The sequence below is a fragment of the Balearica regulorum genome, chromosome 1 (assembly GCF_011004875.1).
Source record: "Balearica regulorum gibbericeps isolate bBalReg1 chromosome 1, bBalReg1.pri, whole genome shotgun sequence".
NCBI lineage: Eukaryota > Metazoa > Chordata > Aves > Gruiformes > Gruidae > Balearica > Balearica regulorum.
The window spans coordinates 125,444,857-125,457,373 of NC_046184.1; the positions used below are offsets into that span (position 1 = coordinate 125,444,857).

General features: G+C 35.5%; 1 protein-coding gene across 1 annotated transcript in view; it reads left to right on the plus strand.

Annotated features, from left to right (window-relative positions):
• The window catches only part of CFAP47 (cilia and flagella associated protein 47), a 360,776-nt gene that overhangs the window by 183,863 nt on the left and 164,396 nt on the right, over positions 1 to 12,517 (plus strand). Inside the window, exons 48-49 of the mRNA XM_075774464.1 lie at positions 660 to 833; positions 10,930 to 11,041. Of these exons, the coding sequence (XP_075630579.1) occupies positions 660 to 833; positions 10,930 to 11,041 (286 nt within the window). The remainder of the gene's footprint in view (positions 1 to 659; positions 834 to 10,929; positions 11,042 to 12,517) is intronic.

Here is a 12,517-nt window from a genome sequence, read left to right on the forward strand (position 1 = left end):
TAATTTCTGTTACAAGTTAAGCCACTACTTAGGAGCTGATTTTGCCATCAGAGTAATCACTATTCTGAATGCTAAAATAAAGAGCAGAGCAAAGGCTATGACACCTTTAGCAAGAAGCAGTATATGTATTTTTGCCTGTATACTAGCCGACAGATTTTGACTGCAGGTTGCTATTCAAATGTGTGAATTGCCAAAGGAAAAAAAAAAAAAAAAAAATTCTGTGAAACATTAGTAATCCTTCTGCATGGATTACCAACCAAATATAATGTAGTTTAGGCATCTGGTATTATAAAACCATTAAAAGCCAAAAGCCCTGAATCCTTTGACAACAAATAATTATGAAGAATATTTTAGTTGATGGTCAGATGGAAATGATTGAGCAAAGTTATCTTTTATATGAGGAATAAGGATGCATGAGAACATATTTGCTTGGATATTTGTTTTCCAGGAAGAAGTCAAGTGGTATAAAATCTAGAAGTATGAAGGCTTTATGTTGTTAAATCTCATAATTTATAAAAATTCAATAGGAACACTTTCTTGTAAGCATCCTTTGTTGCCTGGATTTAAGATTAATAGACTAAAGGAGTTGATTTGGTAGCCAAAGGGGACTTTTACAATGCTGAAACTTTTTTTTTTTCCTTCTTTTTTCTTTGTCATAGGGAAGGCTTATTCTGCGAAATGATACAGCTGGCACTGAGAACATCTTTAGCCTTAAGGGAATAGGGAAGAAACCTCTGGCACAGGATCATATTGTGATAGATTGCCAAGTGAGAAAAATCACTCGAAAAATTTTATGGGTGCCCAATTATACCAGGAGCAAGTTAACGTACAAGGTAAATTTTTGGAATAATGTGACAACTATTTTTCTATCCAAGGGGCTATCAATTATATATCACAATAGCAAATATTATTGTAATTGAAAATATACTATTAAAATTTGTGCATCCATGAGAAATTATATCTACCTATAGTTTATAGTATATTGATATGTTTATAGTCAGGAAGTCTGTGAGATAGTATATGATTTTACTGTATGTTCCATGGAAAAAGATTTCTTCATTTTTTAGTCTGGTTCCCAAGGGAACAACACTTCAACAATTGCACTCTGTTAATTTGCGAGTCTTTCCTCCCTTCCTCCTCCACTGGTTTGAGACCAGTGGCCAGCTCCATCAGTTCTGAAATCAGAGAAGGGGCTTGAGAATTACAGGGTTCCTAAAATTTTCATAAAGCGTCGGAATATTACAGGAAAAGGACAAAAATTATCCTACTAAGGGAAAGATGGCAGCGTGATCTCACTATATATTTGTTTCTAATGGCCTAATGGCCTGGCCAGTCAGTGCTTGCTTTTCTTGGAACAAATTATAGCAGTTAGTGTCTTTTGCCCAGCTGTTGTTTCAGGGATGTTGGAGGAAGTTGGGAATACTGTATGTTTTTGCTGACGGAAAAGAAAATTTTAAGGAAATTACAAACTGGAGTTGCTGAAGGGCAATGGGTCACTGGGGAGATGGAGTAGGAGGTGCTGAGGTAGTTGTGATTTCAGTGGAGGGACATAAGATATAAATTCGTAGAAAATAGGGTTTTGTTAGTTTCCCTGCTCAAGAAGATCTTTTTACTATTAAACATAATCATTATTTTTCACTGTTTTAGTCAAATATATTTTATAACTGTATTTACACAAACATATTTTCCTATTTAAAAACGCTGTTGTATTCATGTTACTGCATGATTTTCCTACTATTTATCTTATCTGCATGTTTAATTTGAAAATGAGAAAAGTATTTCAGTAGAATTCCTCACCTTTCTTATCCATGTATAGGACCCCATGTCATCTGCCAGGAGAGGCAGAATGTACATTAGGGCAAAATAGATGACTTCCGCATTTCTTCTCAGCTGTAGAGAAGGTTCCTGAGCAAGAACATCTTGGACCTTGCTCAACAAAATCCATCTTTGTAACTCTATTATGGCATTGAAATCTAGAGTAGATAGCGTCTAGATGCTATGGCTGTATACTATTTCCTAGGAGGGCTCAATCTATGAAAACAAGGCAGTAGAGTGTGCTCTAAAAATTATCAGCATATTTAAATATGTATCTTTGAACTGAGGGGTCTAGATGTTGGATTTTGGTAGCTTTTTTTTGGTAGTTTTCTTTTTTTTTTTTTGGCGGGGGGGAGGGAAAAGGGGAGAATATAGATTCTAGAAGATAAAAATCTGACTACTTAACTAGTATAGAGTTGTGAAACGAGTGATCTTTTGTTCTCAGCCTTGGTACCAGTAGCACCGTATGCTGTTTTACTCACTGCTATTGGTAGACAGTGACCTCACCTTATTTTACAGAGAGAGATCACATATATACCAGCAGCACTCTTCTATTGGTTTGATGGGAATTCATGGCAATGTGAAATCCTTCCTTAAATTCTTAATAGTCTCAAATTTTTCAGTATTACAGGAGGATTTAATTGTAATAAACTTTGTATATCATAAAAAGTTCCAGCTTCATGTTCCTATTTTTGGACTCATTATTAAATCCCCCAAACAAAGTAGGAAATGTGTTTTTGGGGCATCACCAGCTTTGACACTTTTTTTTTTTTCAAGAATCTTAACTTTTTAGATGTGAATGCATTTACATTTCTAATACATTTGTACTTTTGAAAGAAGTGAATGTTTTTGAAAGTTGACAACAGAACTATTTCCTCTGCTTTCTCATGTTGTGTGAACTCAATATATTTTATGCCAATGAAAGCGAAAGACACTGAAATATAAAATTTTAAAATGAATGCATTAAAATTATTAATTGGATGTCTTTTTCAGAAACATTGTGTTAAAGAAATTTATGACTATTCCAGGGTGAGCTGGGTCTCATTGAACTTTGACCTTCTTGAGGATGTTGTCTGCATACTGAAAGCTGATTTTTGGGTAGTTTTTCTCTTCTGCTTGGTTGGTTTTGTGGTGGTTTGTTTTGTTGTGTTTGTTTTTTTTTGCCTCTGTGAAGTACCGCTTAACAGTCCAACCATGTATGCTCTTTTTGCTTTGGGACTTTTGGGAGAAAAGTGGTAAGGCCAGCTATTTCATGCTTGTATGCATGTAATAAATTAATCACTGTGAATAATGTATTTCCTCTATGCTAGGATTTTGCCCAGAAGCGGTTGTAGAACAGTTGTTGAAGCAAGGTGGCTGGAATTGTTGGAAAAGGCATGATTACAAAACCTACCAGTGTCTGGAAACTATGTCCTCAACAAAGCACACAATAGTAATCACTTCCAGCACTCTCCAGCAGATGTCACGTAGTGTCTTGTGGTATTGTAGTAGTGAAGATAATTTGCTTGCTTTTAATTCCAAAAGAGTTAGTCTGTAAATTATGATTTAATCAGTAAATCCAGAAAATGATCACCATTATTTGTAGTTATTAGGAGAAAGGGGAAACCTCCTCTAAGAGGGAACCGTGACCAACAACATTGTTAGAAATGCAAAATAAACTTTATGTACTGAGAAGTGTATAGACAAAGGACAACAGCAAAAATAAGTGATACTACTTGTGGTGTTGTTGTTCATTCCATATTGCCTGTAATTTCTGGATAGTCTGAAGCAGAGCACAACAGACCATGATTTTGTCTTTGCCAGTGTTTCCCTTGGCAGAAGCTGCTGACAGCCCAATAAATCCTTCTCCTGTTTAATCCAGCATCTTTGAAATGTTACCATATTGTCCTTTACCTAAGTTGATGATTAGGTAGAGGAAATCTTGTCAGCTTTGGTGGAGACATAACAAAGATAATTCAAAAGGTAATAGTTTTAGAAAAGTTTTTGATGGGATCTTTTGTAATTTTGTTGGCTAGTGAATATCTTCATTATTGAATTGGTTGGTTGATTTGCTCCTTACATCCTCCATTAATGGAGTGTATCCAATATACAAGGTAACTTCTCATAGATAAACTGGAACATACATGATATTTTTAAAAAACACAAGTATTTCACTTGCTGCAGTAATAAAGCTCAGCCTATATCAAGAATGCTATGAGACGTCCCAGGAGCTGATGAGCATAATAATTTACAGGCATGTCCATAAACAATTTACTGCACAATGAATACTTAGCAATAAGTAATTTGGCTGAATTAATACTTGGGTAATTTTGCCTTTAAGGTGTAAATTTAGCTTCACTATTCCATTTTACTAATGGAATATATTAAACTATAAACTTAATAAAAACTCATGTCATTAAAAAAATAATTACATTGTATATATACTACCCTGCTTCTCAGTATTCACTGTATATATCTAATAGCTTCAACCAAAATAAGGGTATTATTGCAAAAGTGACTACTGAAATTGAAGTTAAGTCTGGGAGGAGGAAGAGGGAAATAATTCTTTCCTTCCCTCCATTAAGAAAGCTCTCCTCCTTCTGAACAATGTTTTTCCCATTTCAAACTTGTATAGAGTGCTCATGTCTTTACAGCAATAATTTTTGTATGCATGGTTTGCTAGTCTGCGCAACCACTAATATGTATCAAGAGAATTGGGAAGAAGTGCCTTTGGAAGTCAGTGGAGGTCATGTGCTTGACTCCATCAGTCTACCTTTAAAAATACTAAGCAAAACACTTTCAGTTCCCACAAAGCTTTCCATGATTAGAAAGACAATTTCCATAAATTCCTTGAAAAATGTGAATGTTTTATGAACTATTTTCTACTGATTGATGTGTAAACCTTAGGGAAAAACTGCCACTGTGCTCTTCATGGCTGGTTCTTGGGAAAAGATATTACAACTTTCTTGTGATTAACTTACTCCTGGGTCTGAAAAAACATTACAACAGAATTCATAAAGAATTTGGGCACATATAATGTCAGTCAGAGAGCATATCCTTCTCTGATGCTGAATTAATATAAGGTTAGCGACTGCAATGTAAATGGATTTTAGTGGCTGGAAAATTAGATTCAAATCATCCTACAAAGGTAGGAAGTGTAAAGTATGTCTATAAAATCCAATCTGTCAGTCTCATGACAAAATTTTTTATACCATTTTCTTTTGATTTTTATATAAAACTGTCTGCTGGATATAAATAATTGTCTGGTGTGTTGATGATTCCTTCTAACAACACCATTGATAGTAACTTTAGCTATAAAGGTGCCTAATTCTTTCAAGGCTTGGTTTTGCAGTAAAAATATAAAACTGTGTAACTGTTTTTCTCAGTGCTGTTCAAAATAGATGTCATTAAAGTAAACTCTCCAGAGGAATCTCAAGGCTCAGTTAAATTACCTTTCAGTTATTAGGTTATACAAACTATTAATAATTTCTAAAAGTATTGTGGAATAAATACATAGTCAAAAACTATGAAATCCCCTGTGCTTCAATGCATTTCTCTATCACCTATATATCTATTTTAGATCTTGACAATGTCAACGAAAGAATGACATGAAGGCTGTGTATTTGTAACAAATGTCTCAAAATAATAAAATTATATACTGTAAATCTTTAGTAAGGGGCTTCTCTGTTCAGGCTAAGTCTTGTTCTGTAATTTATGTGAGATTTCCTGAGAATAAATTCCATGCAACTCTAGTAACCTGGTTGTTGAAGGTACTATACCCTCATCAAGTTTGTATTCTTTAACCACAAGTAAATCTGTGTATTCAATAATCCTTCTGATTTTATCTGTCCTTCCAATTTCAGTCCTTTTGGCTTCCACACTACCTACCAGAACTTCTGTAACAGGTTTCACTAAACCTGTTACAGAAAAAGCATTCTTCATAGCAATAATGAATGGTACAAAGGCCTACAGAATGTAAGAATAACTGTGGTTGTTGGCAGGGTTTTTTTGTGATTACTAGTTATGAAATTTTGATCAAGTAAGGGTATAGTAAGGTCTTAGATCTGTTTCTTGAGATACATTAGTGATCTTGACAGGTGACCTGGCTGAGTTACAAATCTGGATTATGTAGCACTCTTCACTATGTAGAACTCTGGATTGCAGCTGAACAGGCAGGAATTATTTGGGGAATATACTCATTCAAATGCAAAGATGTTTTATTTCAGTGTTTTAACACGCTGGTGGCAAAACAAAAGTGATTGCAAGAACTAAATGAATACCTAATAACTCGGGAACTTGCAAGGTAAGTACTGAAAGGAGGATGAGGGAAAGTAATGGGGGCTTCTTTTGAAACATCTATCATTCTTGACAGTATTGAAAAAAATCTGGTTATCAGATTGATCAGTGACTCTCATAGACCCAGTTCCGGCCTAGTGTCAAGGAGCATTAACTTTTTTGTAAGTAGAGCCTGTCAATATTGTTAAACAGAACTAAGAAACAATATTCAAATGGAAGCATTGAACATATTACTGTCTAGCTTCGTTATACAAAGAGATAGTGCAATTTAAATATATTTGATTAAGTTCTGTACATCCATTTACTACTTTGGCTTGGACTGTCAGCTGACATTTTTGAATTTATTCTTATTTGGTTATTCAACTCTGGAAAACATGATTTTTTTACTATAATTTTGAAGATTGACTTTCCATTCCTAATCAGCATAAATAGCCCTATTACAGTTCTGCAGAATGAGTTTTCAAATCTGTGATGATTGATAAATTAAATTAAAGTTGTAACATTTTACAAAACTGCTGCATTTATACTTTCTGGCTCTGTGTAAATAATGACTTGAGGTATAAGACAATGGAGAATACTATCATTTAAAAGTTAAATCCTTGGACATGGATTGATTTGAGCAAATTTTCTGCAGGGTGACAATGATAACTTCAATAATAGTTTACATTTTGGTTTCATTGTGGCATTCTACAATTCTTATTTTCTAGTGATAGTGAAAGGATGTAACATACGTTGTGTGGGCTTCGGGAAATTTGTGGTTACTGAAAGTCAGAATTCACTGAATTAATTTTAGTGACTGCATGATAAATATTACAGCAACTTAAACAGCTTTGCTTTTTCTTAATTATGTCAGACATTGTTTTTCTAACAAAACTTATGAAAATAAAACATCTAGAATCACAGAATCATAGAATTGTTTTAGCTGGAAAGGACCTTTAAGATCATCAAGTCCAACCGTTAACCTAGTACTGCCAAGTCCAACCACTAAACCGTGTCCCTAAGCACCACATCTACACATCTGTTAAATACCTCCAGGGATGGTGACTCAACCACTTCCCTGGGCAGCCTGTTCCAATGCTTGACAACCCTTTCGGTGAAGAAATTTTTCCTAATATCCAATCTAAACCTCGCCTGGTGCAACCTGAGGCCATTTCCTCTTGTCCTATCACTTGTTACTTGGGAGAAGAGACGAGCACCCACCTGGCTACAACCTCCTTTCAGGTAGTTGTAGAGAGCGATAAGGTCTCCCCTCAGCCTCCTTTTCTCCAGGCTAAACAACCCCATTTCCTCAGCCGCTCCTCATAAGACTTGTGCTCTGGACCCTTCACCAGCTTCATTGCTCTTCCTTGGACACGCTCCAGCACCTCAATGTCTTTCTTGTAGTGAGTGGCCCAAAACTGAACACAGGACTCGAGGTGTGGCCTCAGCAGTGCCCAGTACAGGGGGACGGTCACTTCCCTAGTCCTGCTGGCCACACTACGTCTGATACAAGCCAGGATGCTGTTGGCCTTCTTGGCCACCTGGGCACACTGCTGGTTCATATTGATCTTGTTTTCCACTGGGACCCCCAGGTCCCTTTCCACAGAAGACTGAATTTTAGACACAAAGGAGGAAAACAATACTATCAGATGGAAAGAGAGTACGTTTTTTAAGTCAAATTACTGTTAAGATATGATGAGAACAGTGGAAAACCCATGGAAAGAAAGAAGGAGACTTAGAGGTACATAACGAGCAAAATCAATTGACAAATTCAGCAAACATTTCAAGTAGCATTGAATTATTTCCAAAGTTCGAGAGATGAAAAGATTAAATAGATCAAATAAATGAATCACAAATTATGGAGAGAGCTCACGCACAGAGATAAGTAGTTAGCTAGAGCTATCTCAAGGTAACAATTCTACCTCTGTCTTTACAAAAGGATTCCATTCTCTATAAATTAATGGTGAACTAGTTTACTACTGAGGAAGCAGTGGAGATGCACAACTATTTACAGTGAAAAACTGCATCATTTTTCATTGGAAAATCGTATGCATTTAGAAAGCTGATGTCTGTAAACTAGCTTCTAATGTTCGGTATCTAACCTGTAGAAGTTTTCATGAAAATGAAATTTAAATTAATTTAAAACAGCCAAGTTAAATGCTTTACTGTCATCAAGCATAATTTCTGATTTTTTCAAAATATGTACTTCAGTTATTTTAAAGTAGTCAGAAGAGAAATCAGAAATCTGCAGATCTATCATTCCAGCATGATTTCTGCAGAATGTATGTAAAGATGGATCTTTGCTTTCACTGAGGATTAGAGTGGTGATGGAAGAAAAAACGACTTTAAAAGTAAACTGAGCTTGTAAATTAATATAAACAGTATCATTTTTATACTTGTCATATATGCACATAATAATAAAATTTGCACACAAGCTCATGGATATGATTCTAGATTGTTAAAAAACAAGGTTATTTCTAGCCCTGGGAATTCTTTTGAACAACAATAAAGAGATTCAGAGGATTTATATAATTAAATTCATACTATGAAAGAACAACCCCTTCAGTGCCTTTGGAAGCTTTCATAAATAGGGATAAAAGAGGTGACAAAGTTCTGCACTGCTGGTTGCTTTCTTTTAGACACTTCTTGCCTTGAAATCCACAGTTTTAGGCAGCCATCTGGGTTCTCTGTCTAACTGGAGAAAGTAGGCACCCAGCAACAGAACTCTAAAAGCGCCAGCAAAAGGAACGGAGAATCGTATAACCAGGCCAGGTTCTTCAATCTGAGCAGGGTTTTGTTCCAAGATGTATAGGTCTAGCCAGTGCCCTAATGTCCTAGTTATTTGGTAAAAAAGTGTTGGTGTAAGTGCCTTTCTGGTCTTCTAAATGGGATCAGCATGAATCAGACTTCAGATATCCATGGAAAATTGCCTAATTTGGAAACACTGATGGGGTTTGGTCATAAAATGTGCATGGCACGGATATCCATTGTAAGGAAAAAAACATTTTGGGCTCTATCCAGGTGTGGAAATATTGGCTGCCTTTACAGGGATAGGTTACAACTCAGTGGAGAAAATATGTATACACCTTTTGGAAGTAGGTACCCCATTTTTTATTTTTTTAAAATCTAGACAAATTTGAGAACTGTTAGTTTCTGGTGGTTCCAACCAGTAAGAAATTCATAAGGTGTGATGACAAGAAGCTATGATTGCCTGTCCTTGCCCATCTCTCATCCCAACACTATTAAATAAAAAACTGACAAAAGGAAGAACCACCCTTCTCAAGAGACAGTGTAGCATACTATTATATATATTTGTAAATATATGTATGTGTGTGTGTGTGTACTTCATGCAGTTACAGGCAATCAGGTAGTAAATATCTGGTTTAGATATCACAGAACATATAATCTACATGTCTCGTACACCATGAAAGACCAAATCTTTCTTAGCTTTACAATGAAATATGGGACCTGCAAAAATAGTTGACAAGTGTAATGTGTTTCTGGAACAGTATGGAAAAGTTTAAGATCACCAGTGTCTTTGGACACTGAAACACCAGTGCATTTCTTTGTAAACATCCCAGATGATCCTAGGAAGTGAACCATGTCCAACACTAAGAAATATGAACAGAACCTATTTACAAAAAAAAAAAAAAAAAAAAGGGTAACTTTGCAGAGGAAGAAAATGATCAAATGATCCATGCATCTAATGTTTTTACTGTTGCAGAAGAGATCTTTGTAGAATACAAGTCTCCTCTTGGATGCTTGTCAGGCTAGCTGTAGTCATTAAGGAAATGAATAAACAAACTGGAAAAAAAAATAATCAAGCTTTTCTGAGTTGACTTGTGATTTCACTCAAAATTCACCTAAACAACACAGACAGAAGTTTATTATTTAATGTAATGAGAAATTACAGCATGCTACAGAACTGCATGATATCCTGAAAATATTTTTTAAAAAGACTCCATGCCTCAGCGGAAAACTGTTACCTGTAGTCAGACATCAAGTGCAGAAATTGTGGCATCAGTTTAAAATACCATCACTTAGCAGTAGTTTGCTTCACCCAGGGGCAGAGGTAACAGAAGAGAGGGTGTGAGGAGAACCATTCACGCAGTCCACCTGCTGGCTTTCTGCACGACCAGTGACTTAAGCAGATAATCATCAGCTGTGGCTGGTAATGCCTCAGACTTGAACGTCTCTTCCGTGAGCAGCTGATCATAGAGTCTGTCTGTAGCAAACTTATACCAGTGCCAAAGAAATGAGATGCAATTAAAAAATAGTCTCAGTCTGTACTCCTGCAATCAGCTTGATAATTGCAAAAAATCTAAAAACAAAAATCTAAAATTCAGCATATTGGTTTTTTCATTGTTCAGATAGTTACTATGTATGCTATTACATGTGTCACTTACAAAATACGACATATCAAAAAGCATGGTTTAATATCACTTGAGGTATAGCAATTGACATTAAAACAACACTGCAGATTTTTCTTTGCTCTGTCTAGTTAGATGGATCACTACTGTTAAACCTCATTGTTACACTTCTAAAGAAAATGTATGTAAAATATTAATGCCCTGATGGTGCAACTACGCATATGTAAGTAGTTCCGTGGTCTAAGCGAGATACTTTTACTCAGGTTGAGCAATGACTTCAAAGTTTGTGCTTGATATGATCTGTATATGCCAGCACTACTCTTCCAGTATGCATTCTTTTCATGTGCATAAATGTTAGCACTTACCGATAGCATACTTTATATCATACTCTACTGTTCAAAGCAAGTAGAATGGATATTGTGGCTATAGTGTTCTTGCCTCAGTAACTTGCTTTTGATGATTTTTCCTCTTTGTGAATTCTCTTCACCAGGTATCTTCAGATCTTTCAATGGTGGGTGGTGCACCTGTTATTACTGTAGAACCACATGACACAGTTGCTTACACTTTGAGTGTATCTCCATGGAGACGAGGAATCTTTCAAGGTACAATGTAGAACCCAAATATATAAAATCCCTATAAATTAGCAGATCAAATCTGTTTCCATGTAATGCTTACATTTCTGTTCAACATAACCTTTCTTCTGGAAGTAAAGCTGTGATTACTGGTGATACTGGTTTTTAAGTTGGCTCATATTTTTATTTGTGAAGGTATATTACTGCTAAAAATGTGCTCAGGTCCTTCTAAAATGCCAGCATATGTGCAACTTCATGTATTTAACTGGTCCCATGAAAACTGACTCAATAGGAATTAATGCTTTTGAATTATCACCAAGTTCTTGGGTCTAAATTTAATTTTCAAAAACCTGTTCAATAGCTGTAGTTATCTCAGCACTACTGGAACCAAAAATTTAAAGGCAGAGATCAGAATTTGATTCTTTCCCTTAAAGTTCAATTTCTTGACCACAAGGCAAGAGTACATCCATAGAATGGAGTGAACCTGATTCCTTCTTTGAGATGTGTGGAGGCTATGGATATCTAAAGATAATTGCAAATTATTTGGGTCAGCTCATGTTTTTACTGGCATTATGATACAATAGCAAGACTCTTGCTTGTTTTAACTAACATCAGCATATCACATTCAATGTTTTATCCTCAAAAGAATTTTTTAAACAAATATTTTTTTAACGATTTGAATTTCTTAATTTTCAAATGCTTAGTAATAATTATACAATTCTGTGGTGCTCATTCTTTACCTCAGAACCTAAAAAGCACAATTGTGAGAATGAGGCTGTATAATCAGTCTTTCTCTTCCTTGCAGAGTAGCTGTTGGAGTAACTCCCAGCAAAGCAAACTATGAGAGTGTGTTTGAGAGGGAATTATGGGAACAGAAGACATCATCTTAAAGTAACTCAATAGTGTTCAGGAAACCTAGATTTGAACAACTTCTTAAACAAAAGGATTGCTGATACTGGATAAATCTCTTAATCCAAAATGCTTAGTGTATAGTTTTGATTTTGTGGGTTCCTAACTCTGAACATTTGATTCTGCTGCCTTCTTAGACAATTGAAATTAATGACGGCTGTTCCTCAGCATTAAAAGGCTATTAAGCCTTGTCCCTGATGATGCCAAACTAGTTTGCCATTTTGACCATTTTGGTTTTAGTATCTGATATGTAAAATGTAAGTAATAATGCCATCTCATTTCAGAGGTGATTTGTGAAAAGAAATTAATACTTGTAACAAAGCTTGGCCTGGTGACAGAGGAAGACTTCAGTGCCTTCTTGCTAAATCTGTAGCCCTGAGGCAAAATTCACTTTCTCTGAATAGGAGTCCGATTTCAATGAAATTGGTGACCATCAAAAATGCTCACCAGGAAATATTGAGGATGTACTATATTTTAACTTATGCCTTTTTTTCAGGCTTTAAAGGTTTAGGAATATTATCTTCTGACTTAGAAAACCCCAAATTCTTTTATACATACTGAAAGTTTCAGTTGAAGTTCGAAGGGATCCATCATACA